Source organism: Chanodichthys erythropterus, chromosome 17, assembly GCF_024489055.1.
Source record: "Chanodichthys erythropterus isolate Z2021 chromosome 17, ASM2448905v1, whole genome shotgun sequence".
Taxonomy (NCBI): Eukaryota; Metazoa; Chordata; class Actinopteri; order Cypriniformes; family Xenocyprididae; genus Chanodichthys; species Chanodichthys erythropterus.
The window spans coordinates 13058581-13080955 of record NC_090237.1 but is presented as its reverse complement, the minus strand read 5'-3'; the positions used below and the strand labels follow the sequence as shown (position 1 = coordinate 13080955).

The 22375-nt window shown below is 35.0% G+C and overlaps 2 protein-coding genes across 19 annotated transcripts in view; one reads left to right on the top strand and one right to left on the bottom strand.

The window, feature by feature from the left end:
- Positions 1–3111, top strand: part of phldb1b (pleckstrin homology-like domain, family B, member 1b) — a 93286-nt gene extending 90175 nt beyond the window's left edge. For all 18 annotated transcript variants that reach the window (XM_067365142.1, XM_067365146.1, XM_067365151.1 and 15 more), the window contains one exon: positions 1787–3111. In XM_067365142.1, coding sequence (XP_067221243.1) covers positions 1787–1927 — 141 coding nt within the window. In that variant the 3' untranslated portion in view covers positions 1928–3111. The remainder of the gene's footprint in view (positions 1–1786) is intronic.
- Positions 3112–6748: 3637 nt separating this feature from the next.
- Positions 6749–22375, bottom strand: part of LOC137004621 (alpha-2-macroglobulin-like protein 1) — a 29353-nt gene continuing 13726 nt past the window's right edge. The window contains exons 16-36 of the mRNA XM_067365116.1: positions 22206–22367; positions 22012–22096; positions 21807–21933; positions 21337–21562; positions 21096–21222; positions 20365–20486; positions 19540–19591; positions 17724–17807; positions 17375–17551; positions 16032–16113; positions 15644–15800; positions 14168–14242; positions 13875–14037; positions 11192–11385; positions 10863–11078; positions 10503–10621; positions 9584–9674; positions 9418–9486; positions 9110–9215; positions 8763–8811; positions 6749–6917 (exon numbers count right to left, since the gene is read on the bottom strand). Coding sequence (XP_067221217.1) covers positions 8771–8811; positions 9110–9215; positions 9418–9486; positions 9584–9674; positions 10503–10621; positions 10863–11078; positions 11192–11385; positions 13875–14037; positions 14168–14242; positions 15644–15800; positions 16032–16113; positions 17375–17551; positions 17724–17807; positions 19540–19591; positions 20365–20486; positions 21096–21222; positions 21337–21562; positions 21807–21933; positions 22012–22096; positions 22206–22367 — 2475 coding nt within the window. The 3' untranslated portion in view covers positions 6749–6917; positions 8763–8770. The remainder of the gene's footprint in view (positions 6918–8762; positions 8812–9109; positions 9216–9417; positions 9487–9583; positions 9675–10502; positions 10622–10862; positions 11079–11191; positions 11386–13874; positions 14038–14167; positions 14243–15643; positions 15801–16031; positions 16114–17374; positions 17552–17723; positions 17808–19539; positions 19592–20364; positions 20487–21095; positions 21223–21336; positions 21563–21806; positions 21934–22011; positions 22097–22205; positions 22368–22375) is intronic.

The window sequence follows — 22375 nt, the reverse complement described above, 5'->3', positions numbered from 1 at the left end:
AACTTTAATTTCACAATTCTGACTTTTCTTGCAATTGCAAGTTTATAACTCACAAATCTGACTTGCAATTGTGAGTTATAAAGTCTGAATTGTGAGATATAAACTTGTAATTGCGAGAAAAAAAGTCTGAATTGTAAGATATAAACATGCAAATAAAAAAGTAATTGCAACCTTTTATCTCACAATTCTCACTTTCGAGCTTATAACTAAAAAATCTAAGTTCAAATCGCAACTATAAGATATAAAGTCTGAATTATGCGATAAAAATTTGCAGTTGCAAGGAAAAAAGTCTTTGTGAAAAAGAATTGTGAGATAAAAAGGTGCAGTTATTTTATTATTCCATGGTGGAAACAAGAATCCCTTTGTCATTTGATTAGGTTAGTTGCCTATTGAATGATTTTTATATTGTCTGAAAAGCACTATAATAATGAGTGTTTTGGTGAGAACTATGCAGATGTATTGAAATTAGAGATGCTAATGATTAATCAATGATTATTAATTAAGTGGTATGAAATTCGATTAATCCATTTTAGCTCAAGAGAGATCAGTAATCAGCTGGGGCTTAAACACGTATCATGTGATGTAGACATAGATGCAGTTTTGGCTTATGAAACAGGCCCGAAGCAATCAAGAGCACAAATGCCATAATAGTGTGTATAAGCTGTAAAATAAATTAAACAAGCTATCAACATTTAAAAAAATAGATCAAAGGCAGTGTGTCCAATCAAACACTGCAGCATTTTGGTGCCAGTTTATCTGTCACTTGTTAGAAACAGCTAAATATGCCAGCATGAATATGACACAGCCTCATTCTCTAAAATCATGGGCAAAACAATGTAAAAGAAAATACAACCAAGACTACAATAAACACAGGTTCACATCCAGTGAGGATAAACATGCTTTTGTGAGTTTGTGAGGTGAATTATTGAATGCCGATAACATGAAGCTAAAAAATTCAAAAGACAATTTCAGTTTTATTACAATAAACATAAACTTAAGTTCAAAATCAAATGTGAAATATTAAATTTTATATATATATATATATATATATATATATATATATATATATATATATATATATATATATATATATATATAATAAATACTATATTATTCAGAAATATTAAATTATACCATTTGGATTCATGCTAAATATAATTGGATTAAAATATATTTATTAAGATGAAAATACTGATACTTTAAATATCAGTACATTTGTTTACTCATTTAATTAAATTGTTTTTTAAAATGTTATATTTATATAATAATCATTTTGATTGTAGATATTAAACATATGTATTATAAAGTATAAATATAAATAAAATGATATATTATAAAGTATAAAATATGATCTGATCCACACAACAAAATTTTATCTGCATTATTCATACACATTATTATTATTAATGCTTGAAAAATTTTATTAAATTGGACTAAATATAAATAAATATTAGTAAATAAAAATAAAATGAAAAAAAAGTAAAATGAGTAAAATGAAGAAAAAAAAAACAGCATGTTTCTTATGTTTATTTAATTAACAGATTATATTATTATTATTATTATTATTATGTTAATGTGTGTACTAGTTTTAATTGCAGTTACAATAGTGCATGTAGTATTTGGAGTCTTCCACATGCACTTTGCATGATTAAATAATTTAATTTTAATTAAAGTCAATTTGACGTCCCTAATGGATAAATAGCAGATAATTTACGCCTTAACTGAATGAACGATGCGCTCCATACGTGGCTTTCTCACTGATCTGATTGTGTCTTTTTGAATGCAGAGCCCCAACCCCTCCCTGACCTTCTGTGTGAAGACGCACGACAGACTGTATTACATGGTGGCTCCCTCCGCAGAGGCCATGAGGATCTGGATGGATGTGATAGTGACAGGAGCCGAGGGCTACACACAGTTCATGAACTGAGATAAAAAACCACCGCTGCTTGCTGACCTACGAGTCAAAACGGAAAACGATCGGCAGGGAGACTTTAAATGACCCAGACCTGTTATTCCCAACGAGAGGAAACTTTATTTTGTTACTTCCTTTTTTTTTTCTTCTTCTTCTCGTGTTTCCTGAAGATGTTGTATATTCACTCAGCTGCACAGACAGATATCCACCAGAGGTTTTCCACGTCTGCCTGGATTGAAAAAGGGAGCTCTGGAAGACGGAAAGACCCGGTGAACCAAACCTGCAGGTGGTGGCTCACTCGCCATCTACGAAAATGCCTTTTTGCCGTCAGAGATATTTTTCAGTTGCAGTTTATCTTGTCTGGATGTGCAGAAACATGTAATAGACTTTCATTTGTAACGTTTGTCCCACGATTTGTCTTTTCAAACATAATGGGAAAAATGCCAAATGACATCAAGCCATTCTGGAATAGCATTGCGCTAAAAATTCGATGGGATTGATTGACTGACACGAAACGGCGAAAGAATATTTTGAGAGAATACTGCAGTACGTGATGTTTTAAATTAAATTTACAAGAGTATACTATTCACATTTAAAGATCCAGTATCACAGAAACAAAGACTTAATCCACCAAAGCTCACCTACCAGCTCAGGAGTCTATATTTATTGTAGAGGGACATCAGTGACTCCTGTCCAACTGTATCCCACTGTGTTCCCAGCTTATTCTTTTAGATACAGAAACACAACCGCATTCACACACACCATGTACAACCGTAGAGTCTTTTGCCAAGTCCTGACAACTTGATCTTGTGATTTGACTCCCAAGGGAGGCAGCCATTTCCTATCACTGCCAGCCTATGAGAGTAATTGCCACAAACAGGAGAAAAAGAAACAACATCATAATCATGCAAGTTATGCAGTGCCTTGATATTAACCCATATTTGTCACTCTTCGTATCTGAACTGTTAACACTAGTGAAAAATTGCTGGAATCACAGGCTTAAAGGGTTAGTTCACCCAAAAATGACAATTCTGTCATTAATTACTCGCCCTCATGTCGTTCCACACCCGACCTTCGTTCATCTTCGGAACACAAATTAAGATATTTTTGATGAAATCTGTGAAATATATGACTCGTCCATAGACAGCAGTTTAACCATCACTTTCAAAGTCCAGAAAGGTAATAAACACATCGTTAAAATAGTCCATGTGACTGCAGTGGTTCAACCTTAATGTTATGAAGCGACGAGAATACTTTTTGTGCACAAAAACAAAACAAAAATAATGACTTTATTCAACAATATCCTCTCTTCTTTCTTATTCTCTTTTCTGTTTACGTTCTATGTCAGAACGGCGACTCATTATTGGCCGTGCATAAGTCATGCTGCTTGCGTGAACAGCGTCAATATTGAGCCGTAAACAGCGTAAGAGAATAAGAAGAGAGGATATTGTTGAATAAAGTCGTTATTTTTGTTTTGTTTTTGCGCACAAAAAGTATTCTCGTCGTTTCATAAAATTATGGTTGAACCACTGCAGTCACGTGGACTATTTTAAAAAAGTATTCTCATCGCTTTAAAGGTTGTTGGTTAAATTGCTGTCTATGGACGAGTCGGATACCACTTGGATTTCACCAAAAATATCTTAATTTGTGTTCTGTTGATCAACGAAGGTCTTAAGAGCCGTTCACACAGAATGCGTCTTTGCGTCTAAAAACGCGAGACGCGGCGCTCAGGAGAGGTTTTAAAAAAAGCGCAGCGTAGAACGCGAGGGTCTCGAGATGCGCTTTTGAGACGTTAGGCAATAACGGAAATAATAGAATTTTAGGCAAACAGAAGAATTGACAGATACAAGTTTTGACAAAGAAAAAAAGAAAATAAGATGATAATGAGCGCCTACTCCGCCATGTTGCCGTCATATAAAACAGTTGTCATGCCAACTTGCTACTGTAAACAGAAGCTCGCAACGCTTGCCCCGCCTCCGAGTTTTTCTGATTGGTCCACTGTTTTGAAACTGACATTGATGAGTGGCGCTGCGTGCAAAAGTTCAAATTCTTTTAATAACTTGACAGGGTGTCTTAAAAACGCGGCGCTCATGTGCTAGGCGCTGCAACAAACGCGAGACGCGAGCTTAATGGTCATGCACGTCCGTCAAGCGCGTTTACATAGAAAAACAATGGGAAAGTAGCGCATTGGAATAGAAAAACGCGTTCTGTGTGAACGGCCCCTTTCGAGTGTGGAACGACATGAGGGTAAGTAATTAATGACAAAATTTTAATTTTTGGGTGAACTAACCCTTTAAATGTGCGGTCATATTAGCGAAATTTCGCAATTTAGCAACGTATGAAGCACAGCTTACACAGAAGTCACTTTCAAACCAAACAGCTTTCTGCTTGTAAATGTGGCAAATTTCGTGAACTGCGAATTTTTTGTGGACAATTTGTTCACCCTCATGTGAAAATTCCGATTGTGTGGATTCCTTTTGAAATGACCGTATTTTGATGCTGAAAAATTGCCTAACAGTAAATGTGACCGCACCTTTATTTCTTGTGATGCACAGTGGGTTTTACTGTTTTCCCAAACAGCAACATAGTGTCGGCCCAGACATGTGGATTCCATGCGTACCAGATATGGGCCAACACTAAGTTGTTGCCTGGGTTAGGAGATTGTCAACAGACACATACTGTAAATTAAAAAAACAAAAAAAGGTGACCTATTTAAATCAGTCTGAAACTGCTTTAATAAAATTTAAGGAGCTTTTCAAGTATTATAAAATGGATTGTTCACCCAAAAATGATAATTCAATCAGTAATTACTCACCCTCATGTCGTTCCAAACCCGTAAGACTTTTGTTCATCTTCGGAATATAAATTAAGATATTTAAATTAAGATAAGGGGGCCGTTCAGATTTTATCAAAAATATCTTAGTTTGTGTTCTGAAAATGAACAAAGGTCTTACGGTGTGGAACGACATGAGGGTTTGTAATTAATGATAGAAATTTCATTTTTGGGTGAACTAACCCATTAATGTTGACAGGCAGGCTATTAACTAGTCTGCCTAAACTTGTGTTTGTTTGGGGAAAATAAAATGTTTATTTATGGTTAGCGATGTTAGCAGCTATGACACTGTTTAAAAAAAAAAAGACCAACGTGTTCTGTTTTCTCCCGAAACAAAATTGTATGTTCAAACGAAAATCTACAGAGAACTCAAATCAACATGAATAATTAGTCTTCATTTTGCGTGTAAGATGTACTATCACACAACTAGCTGAAAACAGTGTTGTAAAATGTTGAACATGAATACAGTCACAGTTTTCCTTGTTTCAAGTGTTTTTTTGTGTTTATTTGCCTAATTATGAGCTATGCTAACATACACTTGCGGGAAAGACCGTAGCCCAGAGGTCACAACTAAACTCGGACTTCAGATGTAAAAGGGCAAGTAATCTTCACTGCTTTAATTAACACTGCAACACAAGCACAAGTCTTGCATCATAGCGACTGTGTTGTTTTCATGACACCAGACAAGAGAGCAGCATGCTAAATTAAAAAGCTACTGCTACGATATACTACAATAAGTTTAAAGAAAGTTTGTAGACCAAGTTTGTTTTGATTGGACAAAAAGGGTTTCATAAATCACTTAAAAGACATATTTTAGAAGTGCAATATGCTGTGAAAATACTCTTACATACACTGAACAGCAACAAAATGCTGAATTGTTAGTGACTATGGTGTGTGCAAACAGAGAATATAATTAGTGTTTTCTTTTTTGTTCTGGGGACGAAATCGAGCAGTTTATAAAAGCTATTAAGCCAAGCTCTAGATTTAAAATATAATGTTTGCATTAGGTTCAAAGTTCTATTTTGATTCTGAACTTATGATAATTTCAACACTAAATATGTGAAAACTGCTTTTAAAATGGAGGTTATCACTACATATGGAGCCATTTGCTGCATGGCGGCCATAAAAACAATTTCAATCTCTTTAGAATTCAAACTCTGAGAAGAAAAAAAGTATCATTTCAGTCTTTGAGCAATATGTAGGCAATACTTATTGAACTGTTTGGGGTTTACAGTACACTTTAGTCTCTCTGAAGTGAGTTGTTCGCTGATGCAATTTGTTGGGATCGTTTACTGAAATTATTTGGTAATTCCTGGAACGCAGTGAAACTGACACTGTTTTAGTGGGCAGCAGTAGGAGAATGTTCGCAATTAGCATTCTAACATAATATTACTGAAGTTAACAGGCATTTTAAAAGATGAATTGTTGCTGCTAAGAAGAGATATCAAGAATCTGAGTGGTTTTTAAACGGTTTTTGACTCTGCTACTTTTAAAGACTTAAGGGGGAAAGCGGTATACAGATATCATTGGGTGTTACAACAGTAAACAAAAAGTTTGAAAGCAGCTTTTATGTGTTGGTGATAAAATCTTGCTTAAAACTTTGGTTGCTGAACCAGTAGAAGAGATGAATTAATCCACAACTATCAGTTCTACTTTGCTATGAAATGTGGGTTGGGTTGATTTTCTGCTGTGATTTCATACATGCATCAGAGGGCTAATATGTACTATAATGTCTAGCTCAGTGGTTCCCAAAGCTGTCCTGGAGGACCCCCAGCCCTGCACTTTTTGTATGTCTCCCTATTTCTGACACACCCATTTCAGGTCTTGCTGTCTCTACTAATGAGCACATGAGTTGAATCAGGTGTGATAGATGAGGGACATACAAAATGTGTATGGGGTCCTAGCTTATTCTTTTAAGGTCCAGACATTTGTATATGTACAGTAATGATAATAAAGGTAGATAATCACAGGACAAAGTTTCAGATGCAGAAACAGTCATTGTTTAATAGCAACTAAAATGCATAATCAATTTAGTGATGAAATATTTTTGATTTTAGAAGACAATTTTACTAAAAATAGTGATAAAAGAACATCTAAAATGTCAGTATTAATTCTGTTTCTCCATCTATTCCAGAGTATGATTGCTCAGCCATCAGCACTTCAGATCATCACCTGAAAAACAACAGATCAAAACGTTTACGAGACTAGCACTCCTCAAATTCATCTGAAAAGTCCACATTTACTGCCTGAGAAATGTCTTATTTTTTAATCAATAATTACAATTAAAATAAGACACTAGATAAGGCTGTTAGCAATCAAATGAAATCACTAACAACAACAATTCATCTTTACACTGCAGAGGTGGAACAGAAGCTGCATCTGAATTGGTACAATTACAAATGCATGAATAATGTTGAGATTAATGTTTTAAAAATAAAATTATTTATTGAAAATTTGCACACAAAAAAATCAATATCACATTTGCAATTGTGCTCATATTTGTGAAAGCAGCCCTCTTTCTTGTGATATTGCTTAATTATATCATATGTTATAATTATCAAGACCTTATAAAAGTACATTGTGCAATTATATCTTGAATTTTATGGGCATTTGTTTAAATTTTGGTGACATTTTTGACACGATCTCTTGTTGATTTCTGACCTGGCACAACAGTAACAAAATAAATGAAATTAGAAATAAGTTACTGATTGTATTTGAAGCAGGAAGTTTTACATCCAATCAAATTAATGATGTTAACAAAGAAATAAGGCAATGCAACAGCAATTTAGCGATATTCCCGCAGTTGTGGTCTTAAAATAAAATCCTGAGTCCTTTTAGGGTGTGTTCACACTTGCCATAGTTGGTTCGATTAAAGGTGCCCTAGAACCAGTTTTCACAAGATGTAATATAAGTCTAAGGTGTCCCCTGAATGTGTCTGTGAAGTTTCAGCTCAAAATACCCCATAGTTTTTTTTAAATACATTTTTGTAACTGCCTATTTTGGGGGATCATTAACTATGCACTGATTCAGGCTGCGGCCCCTTTAAATCGCGCACTCCCTATCATGTCAGTTATTATTGCTCAATCTGCCATTTTTCGCTATTGTTCTTGTTTGCTTACCTATCGAATTGAAAATTTAATTTACCTCGGCATAGTTGAATAACAAGATTTCAGTACATGGAAATGACAAAATGGCAGATGGAGCAATAATAACTGACATGATTCATGATATCATGATATGATATTTTTAGTGATATTTGTAAATTGTCTTTCTAAATGTTTTGTTAGCATGTTGCTAATGTACTGTTAAATGTGGTTAAAGTTACCATCGTTTCTTACTGTATTCACGGAGACAAGAGCCGTCGCTGTTTTCATTTTTAAACACTTGCAGTCTGTATAATTCATAAACACAACTTTATTCTTTATAAATCTCTCCAACAGTGTAGCATTAGCCGTTAGCCACAGAGCACTATCAAACTCATTCAATACCAAATGTAAACATCCAAATAAATACTATACTTACGCGATTAGACATGCTGCATGATGAACACTTTGTAAAGATCCATTTTGAGGGTTATATTAGCTGTGTAAACTTTGTTTATGCACTGTTTAAGGCAAGCGCGAGCTCCGTGGGTGGTATTTAAAAAGTATTTAAAGGGGCCGCAGTCTAAATCGGCTCATATTTAATGATGCCACAAAACAGACAGTTAAAAAAATTTATTTAAAAAAATCTATGGGATATTTTGAGCTGAAACTTCACAGACACATTCAGGGGACACCTTAGACTTATATTACATCTTTTAAAAAGACGTTCTACGGCACCTTTAACATGTATTTTTTGTGGAAACTATGGAAGTATGTTTTCAGGATTCTTTGATAAATATAAAGTTCAAAAGCATTAAGCTGCATTTATTTGAAATAGAAATCTTTTGTAATAATATAAATACATGGATTTGAAATACACTTTCAATTATTAAAATACTCTTATGATGTTTTAGTTATATAAAAATGTACTTACATTACTATTTATGCACATGGGGAGGTGTAGTCAATCACAGCAAATTCACCTGGAGGAATAGAAACACAACATAGTTTTTGTGCACTACATTGTTGAACTTTCCCCAATAAAATGAAAATGCATTATGGTAAGATTAAATACAGACTCGTAAAACACAATTACGCAACACTTTTATCATGATATCACTGAGATTTATAAAAAATGAAAATCTTAAACATTAAAATGGAAATAGGTTTTCCCTTATTTTACTTATATTCTAGTATCATTTTGCTGGGTTTATAATAAAAACCCTCTATTGCATTTCCTTCCAGACTTTTTAGAGCACACAGTGATGAATAAACACGTACTGGTCTTGTAGTAATCATAGACTTTCACCACAGCCGGTTTCAGGTTCTGCACCAGTAGGTCCTGTTGGAGCTGCAGGCTGATGGTTTTCACCTGCTTCTTTTTCAGCTGGACAAGAACAGAAAGTTATTTTGATGCAATTAATGCCAATAAGGTTTTGAAGAAGAGAAACAAATATATAAGAATGTGTGTTTCGTAAACAACATTTATCCCTCCCAGAATTCCAGAATTTATCCCTTTTTAGCGTTCCATTCCAAAAAGGTTTCGAACCCCCTCAATGTATTCAAATAAAACAAATACACTTGCTCACCCCATCCAAATATATAATGACGCGATCCTCCTCCAGATCCACACGTTTGATGGTGGGGTCTTCCTTCAGCTGTGGAGACAGAGAAGGGAGGGATTGAAAGCGAATCAAACACTGGCTACACTACTTGAGATCAAAAGACGACCAGAGCCCTTCAAGTGTCACTCACAGCCTGCAGAGACGTCTCATCCAGCTTAAATCCAGACAGCAGCCTGACGTTAATGATCACCATGTTGGTCTCCTCTCGCGTGCCGTCATACCTGTCATACAATCCAACAGTCACTAACAGGGTTCACAACCACACATGGTTCTGTAGGTAGTCTGACAGACAGCAAAAAGTCTATTAGGACATAGACTAGGTTCAATATTCATTCATTCATTCTTTATAGAATTAAAAGTATAAGTCACATTTAGCAGTATAATTGCAAATGGAATTTTTTACAGCTGTCTGCAGGACTAGATATTATCATTCAAAAATTTGATGTTGGTAAATTTGTATTTATTTATTTGTTTTTAAAGTTTCTTATGCTAACCAAGGCTGCATTTATTTGATCAAAAATACAATAAAACAGTAATACTCTGAAATATTATTAAAATTTAAAATAATTGTTTTCTATTGGAATATATTTTGAAATGTAATTTATTACTGTGTTGCCAAAGCGAATTTTACTGAAGCAATATTACTGACCCCAAATGTTTTTACAGTAGTATATGTATTTTCATTATCATTATTATTATTATATTCACATGAATAGTTAATTTCTTTTATAGTGTTTTAGTTTTAGCTTATGTGTGTCAATTCTCACTATTAACTATGACTTTTTCCTTAATAAAATCCAAATTACTGTTTATTAATAGTTAGTTTATTAATTAAAGGTAGTTGTTAAGTGTATTGGCTAGGATTAAGGGATGTAGAATATGGTCATGCAGATTAAGGCATTAATATGTGCTTCATAAGTACTAACAATATCCTAGTAATATGCATGCTAATAAGCAACTAGTTTATAGTGAGAATTTTACCCCTTATACTTATGAAGGATGTTTCCATTAAGACAGTAATAATTGTTTCTAACAGAAAAATGGCTCACTGGACAGTGGTGGTCAACGTAAAAGTTGAATTCCTTGTGTTGTTGCAAACCCCAGTATTTGCTTTGACGCTGAAGGCCAACGAGTCTGGAGGAGGTGGTATATTGTAGTGCAAGGCAAACTGAGAGACAAATAACAGAAGGATTTTATCACTTTAAAACTTTTCAGTAGCTTTTCAGCAGCACCCAAAAATGAAAATTACATCATGTACTCATCCTCATGTCATCCCATATGACTTCCATAAATGATCCATACAAGAAGGTCATAGGACATGGGGGCAGAGTCATGACACATTTTTCACTTCTGAGTGAACTATACGTTGAACTTCGCAAAATGTGTATCATAAGAGGTGGCGCACAGACCTGCACAAACACACAGCCTTTGCCTTCTGCTCTGAGCTTGTATATGCCAGTAGATGGCTGCAGCTGTTTCTCCTGGTAAAGCAGCCGGTTGTTCCGGTTCACGGTGAACTGGTTTTTCTGCCCGGAGGGGGAGGTCACGGTGACGGTAATGGATCCTTCTGGATTATAGGTGGCAGCACTGTACTTAGCGAGGGCCTGGAGTGCTACAACAGTATCCTGTTCACAGCGAGAGACGGAGAGCGACACCCTTTGCAGTCAATAATGATAAAACACATTATAAAGACTGAGAGGGGTCTAAAAAAAAAGCTGAATGAGATCAATAGCATTACCTGGGTAGAGGAGAATCCTCCATAGGCGTTCTGTTGCTTGCTCAGCCAGTGCACTATGCCAGCAGAGTAGTTCAGTCCAAATCCAGGTAGTGAGGGTCCCGAGAGCAGCGCCAGCAACACGTAGGCACTCATCTCTACCTCCACAGAGCCCATCTTCTGCGCATTATTAGCCAGAGTCCAATATCGTGAAACACCTGAAGTGATAACAGCAAGAACCCATAAGACTGGAGTACCGAGGTCTGGTGAGTGTGTTTATTAAAAGCTACTAATCTAGATCAGGGGTTTTCAAACTGGGGTCCAGAGAAATGGGTACAAGGGGTCCACAGAAAAATAAAACTAAAGCTTGTTTCCGCCACTGAATAAAAAATAAAAAAAAGGTAATTTCTACTTTGTATCACTTTGAGTTTGCATCACACAATTCAGACTTTTTTTCTCTCTCAGAATTGCAAGATTTAAACTCGCAATTGTGAGATAAAGTCAGAATTGCATGATATAAAGTTGCAGCGAAATATAAACAATTGCATGTTATAAAGTCAGAATTGCGAAATATAAACACAATTGCTTGTTATAAAGTCAGAATTGTGTGATATAAAGTCGCAATTGCTTGTTATAAAGTCAGAATTGCGAAATATAAACAATTGCTTGTTATAAAGTCAGAATTGTGAAATATAAACACAATTGCTTGTTATAAAGTCAGAATTGCGAAATATAAACAATTGCATGTTATAAAGTCAGAATTGCGAAATATAAACACAATTGCTTGTTATAAAGTCAGAATTGCGAAATATAAACACAATTGCTTTTTATAAAGTCAGAATTGTGTGATATATAGTCGCAATTGCTTGTTATAAAGTCAGAATTGTGTGATATATAAAGTCGCAATTGCTTGTTATAAAGTCAGAATTGCGAAATATAAACACAATTGCTTGTTATAAATTCAGAATTGTGTGATATAAAGTCAGAATTGTGTGATATATAGTCGCAATTGCTTGTTATAAAGTCAGAATTGTGTGATATATAAAGTCGCAATTGCTTGTTATAAAGTCAGAATTGCGAAATATAAACAATTGCATGTTATAAAGTCAGAATTGCGAAATATAAACGATTGCTTGTTATAAAGTCAGAATTGCGAAATATAAACGATTGCTTGTTATAAAGTCAGATTTGCGAAATATAAACACAATTGCATGTTATAAAGTCAGAATTGCGAAATATAAACACAGTTGCTTGTTATAAAGTCAGAATTGTGTGATATAAAGTCGCAATTGCTTGTTATAAAGTCAGAATTGCGAAATATAAACACAATTGCTTGTTATAAAGTCAGAATTGCAAAATATAAACACAATTGCTTGTTATAAAGTCAGAATTGCAAAATATAAACAATTGCTTGTTATAAAGTCAGAATTGTGTGATATAAAGTCGCAATTGCTTGTTATAAAGTCAGAATTGCGAAATATAAACACAATTGCTTGTTATAAAGTCAGAATTGTGTGATATAAAGTTGCAATTGCTTGTTATAAAGTCAGAATTGTGTGATAAAAAGTCGCAATTGCTTGTTATAAAGTCAGAATTGTGTGATATAAAGTCGCAGTTGCTTGTTATAAAGTCAGAATTGTGAAATATAATAATAATAATAATATATTTTATTTATAATGCGCTTTCCTGGAACCCAAAGCGCTACCAACAAATAAAATACAAAACTACAATAAATGTAATACAGAAACTAGTAGAAACTTAAAACCTAAAATAATCATTACAGTAAAACACAATAGAATATTACTGACAGTCCATAAAAGCAATTTTAAAAAGATGAGTTTTTAACAGCTTCTTAAAACTGGCTAGTGTGTGTATAAACACAACTGCATGTTATAAAGTCAGAATTGCGAAATATAAACACAGTTGTGAGTTATAAAGTCAGAATTGTGAAATATAAACAACTGCATGTTATAAAGTCAGAATTGCGAAATATAAACACAATTGTGAGTTATAGAGTCAGAATTGTGAAATATAAACACAATTGCATGTTATAAAGTCAGAATTGCGAAATATAAACACAATTGTGAGTTATAAAGTCAGAATTGCAAGTTATAAAGTCAGAATTGCTTGACAAAGTCAGAACTGCAAGATATAAACTCACAATTCTGACTTTTTTCCTCAGAATTGGACTTTACAACTCATAATTGTGCGTTTACGCGAGTATATTGTGTTGCACAATTCTGACTTTTTTTGAAACAAAGGGAATGAATTACTACACTATAAGAAAAAAAAATCTTTAGAAAAATATAATATTCTGGCAGATAAAAACATAAAATTCTGGCAGAAATATTAACACAACACAATGCAATGTTTAATCTAAAATACATTGGAAAAATCAAAATAGAAAATTCCTTCATAAAGTTTATATTTTTTACAGACTTTTTTTCTGGAGTATACAATGTGGCCAAGACTGAACTAAAACAAAAGAATCAATTAATAAAATGTGGGAATGAATAAATAAAAAGCGGCCAAAAAGTAGCGTTGTGGGAATTAATTTTTAAGTTGTGGCCTCTTCTTTTTCTGTTTTTTTTTTTTTTTTTTCATTAAATTGAAAACTGAACAGAAAAAATAAAGTAGTCTTTCTATTTAAAAATATATACATTTATATTTTTTTGTAAAATATAAATTTTGCACAATCTAAAGGTACCTTCTCTCTTGGACTGTGCGTCCAGGTTGGAGAGGAGGTTCTGCCTCATCTGCTCATCTCCAGCAAGAGTGAATGTGTAGGACAGCAAGGCGGTGACGTAAGTGTTGGTAACGTTATGCGAAGCCTCCTTTAGACATGCAAGGCTTCTCTCCACCATGGCATCCTTACACAGCACACAAAAGACTTAATGAGTGTCTGCTTCTTTCATTAGTCTCATTATCTGTATTGAGTTAGATTGATCAGTGACTACTAGAGGCCATCCCTTAGGACTCATAAAATAGGGTTTTACTCACAGATTTCGGTATGCCTAATTCCAACAGAGCTGCAGTGATGTATGCAGAGAGAGTGATTTCATTGCTGACGCCACCCTGTGAGAGCAAAAGCATCGTCAAAGATCCTTCCCACCCTCAGAACTTCAATCACCTCCATGTATTGCCATCTAACTGACATTTCCAGAGTGTGAAATCCAGGACCACCAGACTAAAGAGCCGTTTTCCTCCTCATAAATGACTCTGATCCAATACCTCTCCCCGAATCATCTCCTCATCCCACTCATCGCTGTGACAGCTTCTCATCTCATGTAATTTTTCTACCATTTTAGCTTAAAATTTATATTTTTTGAAACTGTATTTGATATTTATTTCTCCATTTTGGACACACTTTAGATTAGGGTCCAATTCTCACTATTAACTAACTATTAACTATGACGTTTTCCTTAATAAAATCCAAATTACTGTTTATTAATAGTTAGTAAGGTAGTTGTTAAGTGCATTGGCTAGGATTAAGGCATGTAGAATATGGTAATGCAGATTAAGGCATTAATATGTGCTTCATAAGTACTAACAATATCCTAGTAATATGCATGCTAATAAGCAAATAGTTAATAGTGAGAATTGGACCCTAAACTAAAGTGTTACCTTTATTTTATATGTAGAAGATCAGAAGATTTAATCGTTACTCAGTGGAGATTTTATCAGTATTTTTGTTGTTTTCTGGTTTAAAAATCTTTAAAACGAGATCTGGGAAGAGTGATTACTATTTGTAAAACTGTTTTCAGTTTTCAAAGTATACAACTTAAATTTATACTTATACAGTGTATTTTAAACATGAACCTCACTAAATCTGATATATTTATGTTTTAAACTTAAAGCTTAAAATGATTTTACTAATAAGATAAGGTAAATCATTTTTAAGGTATGTTCTCTGAAAACATGACACATTATTCTACAGAACTTTACGTAATCTTGTTTTAAACATGTTGAGATATTTTAACTAGAAAACAAAATATCAATTACATTCCTAATTTTTGTATTGAAAGCACACAAAAGCATAAGCTCGCTATAGCTTTTTAAAAATTAAATCTAAAAACAATGAAATCTATGGACATACTTCAACCGCTTCCAAAGAAATCTCTTGTTGTATAAAACATGATTATCCAATAAGCCCCTACTGCACACCGCAAAAGAAAAAGCCCTGCAGATACCATGTTCAGTTCATGTGAGCTGTCAACACTTATCAAATAAGACCTTGATGGAGGGTGATTTATTGGCTGGCTAGAATATCCCTACTGAAAAATAACATCTTGACTGAAACTCCCTGGTCAAGCTGGTCTTCCAGACCAAAACTCTTATAAAATCAAGAAAACCAACCAGCTGAAATCCAGCTTAGCAGGCCAACTAAACCCGATTAAACCAGCTGGGACCTTAAGCTGGTTTAAGATGTTTTTGAGCAGCAGATAATGGACTTAAGCATGACTCTTCTGTTCTCACCATCAGCTGAATGTTGAAAAGCTTCCCAACAGAGTTGAAGCAGCCATTGTCCTTCTGCTGTTGACCCAGCCAAGCCTTTGCCTGGTCGATGTTGGTCTGATCTATATATACATACTTCTTTGCTCCACCAAAAGTCTTCATCACAAATGCAGTTAGCCTGAGCAAACAAAAGAAATTGCTGTCAAATTCCCACACTTCAGAAAATCTGCCTTAATCGTTTTCAGGAAGTTTCTGTGTGTATAACGTCCATTGTGGACTAGGCTTTCCCAGTTCCAAAAACACCTTCTGACCAGAAGAGCATTAAATCCACATTCGGGAAGCCAGAATCCAAACAATAAGTCCTAAGTTAAGCAGCTGAATGCTTTCATTGTCTCTATATCAGACTCACCAGGTGTTACCAGAAGGATCACTCTTCCCAAAAGCGCTGTAAGATCCGTCATAATGCTTGTATATCAGCTCTCTCTGATAGCCTGCAACACAAGAAGGATTTTTTTAGTATTATTATTTTTTGAATTAAGTTTTGATTCACTACTGAGTTTATTAATCAGATCCAGCAGATGAATGATGCAAGGAGAGCTTTGGTGAGCTAGCTTGAAAAAAGCTTAACTAATTGTCTACTCTACTCTAATCTACAAGTTGATATATTGTTAAAATATCAACGGCATAACTTAAAAATTAAAAAAATGCACTGCAAACAATCATTTCCTAACTGTATTTACCTCTTTCCCATTAAAAATATTTAAACATATGTACTGTATTTTTTAAATAGTATTTACTGTTCTGTAAGATACATTAAAGGTATAGTTCACTCAAAAATGAAAATTATCCCATGATTTACTCACACTCAAGCCATCCTAGGTGTAGCCTATATGACTATCTTATTTCAGACGAACACAATCTGAGATATATTTAAAAATATCCTGGCTCTTCCAAGCTTTATAATGGTAGTAAATGGGGGCGAGATTTTGAAACCCCCAAAAATGCATTCAAAGGCCTTCTGAAGCTGTTTTTGTAAGAAAAATATCCATATTTAAAACTTTATTAACTAAAATAACTAGTTTCTGGCAGACAGCCGTACGCATATTGCGCAAATAGACTTGTAGCAAAAGAGTAATTTCTGACGCGATGTATGAAATAGGATTTAGGAGTAGTGTAAGCTTAGACGCCTATTGCAGTTCAAACAAATAGGGCTGTGCAACAAACTCAAGCTCCTCTTCTCTTATTATGAAATCCGCCGACATTTCTCTTTAAAATTTCTTGTTTTAGACTCCCAATTCATGACCGGTGTTTTGTACTATCCTCTGTGCTTCTGCGTTCGTCATTGCGTCATGTATTGGGCCAGGGGTTACTCTTCCACTGCAAATCAGTGCATATAGCCGTTTGCTGGAAGCTAGTTATTATAGTTTTAAATATAAAGATATATTTCTTACAAAAACCCATCATTTTGCTTCAGAAGGCCTTTATTATTAACCGCCTGGATCTATATGGGTTATTTTTATGATGGATGAATGGATGCATTTTTTGGGCTTCAAAATCTTGCCCCCATTCACAACCATTATAAAGCTTTGAAAAGCCAGGATATTTTTAAATATATCTCCAATTGTGTTCGTCTGAAAGAAGATAGTCATCTAGGGTGGCTTGAGGGTGAGTAAAATTGTCACATTTTAATTTTTTGGGTGAACTATCCCTTTAATATGCAATAATCTTTTATTTCATAACAGATTTCCTCACCGCTCTCCAGAAAGGTTTTGGCTCGGGCTTTAATCTCAGGAGTGAGCTGCCCGCTGCTCTCCAGGTACTGAAGGATGTAAATATTGGGGGCAAAAAGCAGCATGTTCTGCTCTCCACAGCCGTATGGCATAGCCAACAGATCACCGATGTTCCTCAAAGCACGACCCATCAGATCACCTACGGCCCAAAGAAACAGGGGCATACAACCATTAGTATGATTAAGAATCACAAAAAAAAACCTTATAATGAGAGGAATTATATTCATTACATATCATTTAATATTTATATACTAATATGATAAATTAATGAGTGTACATCGTGTACATTCCCAGTATATTTTTAGGCTCACCCAGTACAGTGACAAAGCTTTTGGCAGAATCGTTGACAGAAACTTTGGGTAGAGTGAGAGAGATGGATGTCTCCTGTGGACGGTCTAATGAAAGAGAAAAAAACATCAGAACACACGCTCATGCTCTACTTGACCACAGACAGTCATTTTCTCTCATTTCTTGTAAAAAACAATGCAGTAGGGTTTAAATTTAAAAGGAAATATTGGAAGCTTTTTGGTTAAACAGTTTTGAAACTTAAAATATTTGTTAAAGGGATAGTTCACCCAAAAATGAAAATTCTGTCATCATTTACTCACCCTCAAGTTGTTCCAAACCTGCATGAATTTCTTTGTTCTGCTGAACACAAAGGAAGATATTTTGAAGAATGTTTGTAACCAAGCAGATCTCACCCACTATTTTTTTTCCTACTATGGCAGTCAGTGGGGAGCGAGATCTGCTTGGTTACAAACATTCTTTAAAATATCTTGCTTTGTGTTCAGCAAATTCATGCAGGTGTGGAACAACTTGAGGGTGAGTAAATTATGACAGAATTGTCATTTTTGGGTGAACTATCCTTTTAACATTCATCCATTGCAATACCTTGGCCCTGTTTACAACTGGTATTTGTCAAACCGATCACAAGTGGACCACGCTAAATATGGGTGTAAACAGGGTCTAAAATGTTTTGAGCTTGTCCACTTCGAGAGGTAGTCAAAAACGCATTCGAACGGACTGCTTTCATAATGTAGACACTCATATGGAATGCGTTCTATTACAAAAGACTGCCTACTCTCCGCCTACTGAACTAACATGTAAACATTATGGGAAGCGTGCTAGCCAGATGGGATTTAAACTTTCATCCATTAAATTGAAACATCTGAAAAAAGTGGTTGCAAGATGACAAAAGAGACAGATTAAAAGAGGGGAATGTGTCTACTTCGTCTACTTGTGATCCAATCGACCAAAACGCAAATTAATACCAGGTGTAAACAGGGCCATAGACTTGCACTGTAAGTACATTACTTGTTTATTTTCACAAAAGTAAAAGGTCAAAATTATTATCTGTGGTAATTAACAGCATGTTACAGAGCTTAATTTCTATTAAAGGTCCCATTTTTCGTGTTTTTTTGAAGCTTTGATTGTGTTTATAGTGTGCAATATAACATGTGTTCATGTTTCGCGTGTAAAAAAACACAGTATTTTTCACATAATTTACTTATCTGTATACCGCTGTTTCCACTGAAACGGGCTGATACTTTCTTGTTCTATGAAGTCCCTCCTTCAGAAATACGTAACGAGTTCTGGTTGTGCCAGCGGTTCCTGTGTTGTGATTCGACAGCAGTTTAGCGCATCTTGCCCAGAAAGGTCACGCCTCTTACCATAAGGTGGAGATGCACACGCTCAGTGTTATTGTAAACATGTCTTTAATTTTACCCTATCAATTCGGAATCAGACCCGGTGATTGGACTGCGGGATGAAAATAACAGCGTTTCGACGGCATGGCGACAAACACACTCTACAAACGCAACTCTTGTGTATTCCTGTGGGCGGAGGTTAGTCAAAAAACTGTTTTAGTGACGTCATTAAAGAAGGAAGTAGAGGGATGTAGTCCAAACTGGCCGTTCGATGTAGGTGACTTCTGTTAAATAAAATATCTCGCTTGGCATTGAACTTTGAGCTTTAAAATTTTACAGATTTTATTTATACTCTAACAACAACATTACACACTAACTAAAGTTTTAAACATGGGATCACGAACAACAGGACCTTTAAAGCTGGAATAATTCAAATTCCTTGATTAAAATAAACAATACAATAGACTGTAATGCCACTAACCTGTTAAGCAGATGAGTTCATTCTGAGCGACTGACTGTTTAGTTCCCTCCGCCTGATAGATAGATAGATAGATAGATAGATAGATAGATAGATAGATAGATAGATAGATAGATAGATAGATAGATAGATAGATAGATAGATAGATAGATAGATAGATAGATAGATAGATAGATAGATAGATAGATAGATAGATAGATAGATAGATAGATAGATAGATACTTTACAAAGACCCAAAACAATATCCAAATTAGGGCTGTCAAATGATTAATCGCGATTAATCGCATACAAAATAAAAGTTTGAGTTTGTATATTATATGTGTGAGTAATGTGTGTAATTAATATGTATACATAAATACACACAAATTAATGTATATATTTAAGGGAAATATGTTATTTATGTACAAAAAATTTATTTATAATTTGTAATATAATAATAATATAATGTATATAATGTATTTATAATATAAATTATATAAAAATATAAATAAATACATATACTTGTAAATATTTCTCAAATATATACATGGAAGTGTTTGTATTTATATATACATAATAATTACACACAGTACACCCACATATATTAGGCAAACTCAAACCTTTATTTTGTATGCGATTAATCGTGATTAAGCCCTAATCCCAATAGCTATTATCTAAAAATAAAATAAAACTGTTTTCCTTTAGAATAATGTGCATTGAAAAACACACAGGAATGTGTGTTAGAAAAGTGATTATGTAACAATGTAATTTTCATTCCATGTTGACTTGTTAGCTTGGTGTTGGAGATTGAGTCATGATTTCAGTTAGCCAGACAGTAAAGGCACGTACCTCCACCAGAAAACTCTGCATCACAGTATCAATTCTGCCTTTGTCTGGAAAAGTCACCACCTCATTACCACACAGCTGTTGGGTCTGCACCGCCTCAGCGCGCACTGTAATGTTCACCTTTCCTGTAAAAAACACATACCAGTACACAATGATCCTCTGTGTGGATTTAAGTTACAGAAAAAAACAAAGTGCCATGGGGCCTGCAATAATAAATAAATCTGTGACAGTCTAGGCAGGATGTGTTAAAGGGATCCACCCAAAATGTGTTAAAGTCCACCCAAAAATTTAAATTCTGTCATTATTTTCTAATGTCGTTCTAAACCTGTATGATTTTCTTTGTTCTGTGGGACAGAAAAGATGATATTTTTGAAGACTGTTGGTAAACAAACAGTTTTGGTTCCCACTGAATTTCATTATATGGACAAAAATACATTGGAAGTCAATGGGAACCAAATCTGTTTAGTTACTAACATTCTTCAAAATATCTTCTTTTGTATGAATAGATTAAAGAAAAAAATACAGGTTTGGAAATGACATAAGGATAAGTGAATTATAACCCTAACCCTATTTACGTTTTTGGGTGAACTATTTTAAGTGTGATACAAAGCCCTGGTGCTAACATAATAAAACGTGAAATAAACTTTTCAGTTTGTGGAACCAAATTGAAAATAAAATGACATTTCTTTCATTGTTTTTGCTCATATACATAAAAGTAAACATATCTGGCTTACCCAGGGCAGAAGGTGTAACAATCCACTGGAAGGTTTTGCTCTCTTCAGAACAAACACACTGAGTGTATGTGCAACCTTGACACGGCTGAGCTGTGAACTGCTGTGAGTCTGCCAGCGTGACCTTCACCTTTATTAACAGACACAGAGATTTGTATAGTGCCAGCCTACAGGAAACGGTTTTACTACAAACATTTGCAAAACCACTCCAGGACATGAAAGTAAACAAATTACGGGGGCTTACCATGATACATTTGGGGAGGTAGTTGAATACAGAGGCTTTGAGAGTGAACGTCTCCTCACGGATAATAGAGTAAGGGAGGGTGAGGCTCACAAAGAAGGGCTTAAAAGCAGTGAGATCGACATTGGGGGCCAGTCCAAACCCGACAGGGGATGTGCAGAAAGCCCCTGCTGCCCATTTAGTAATGGTGTCCGGGACAGTCTTTGCAACATCCACGGATCCTGATCTCCTGGTGAATTCAAAAATATAGGGTGCTTCTGTATAATTAAAATGAGTGTGCTGTATGTATTATATAACATAATCAAAATAGGCAAAAGTTGCAAGAAAAGGCCTGCACACTATGAAGACACCACCACCCCTACCCCCCAAAAAAAACAAAATAAAAAAACAACACATACACAAATGTGAGATAATCAAAAACAAATACCACAGTTTTACAGATGAACAGTAATGCCATGGTACAAGATACATACCCCACTGGGATAAGATCCCATATCCAGGTTTCCGGAAAGAATTTGCGGATCTTCTCAGCAGGATTTCCCACACTTCCACCAAAACCAAAACCCAGTCCCGTCGGGCGCCCACCATCACCCACTACAGCTGTTTGAATTGATAGTTTGAAAATACAATAAGATAAAAAGGGCATTTCCAAATCCTAAACAAAATCAAGTTACTTACATTCCCTCGAGATCTCATTACTCATCTCATTACAAACGACAGGTGCTTTCACCTCAGAGTTGGTAGCGATTTTGATTCCAACTCCCTAGAAAAAAAGCAAGCGTTATGTGACTGTGTGTATGATAGATAGTGTAGACAGTGAGGCTCACATGACATTGGAAGTCCTCTGAAAAAAGAAGTGTTGTGTAACTTACTCTAAAGATGTTGTAGACATTATTTTTGATGCTGTAGTAAGGGTAATAGATGCTGCGCCTGTCCCTGCCACCTTCCCAAGGACGCGGGCAGGGGTAAGGCTCCACCTCCTCAATGTTGTGTGGGTAACCTGACAACACCTGGACTGGTAACATTCTAAAGACCTGTAGGT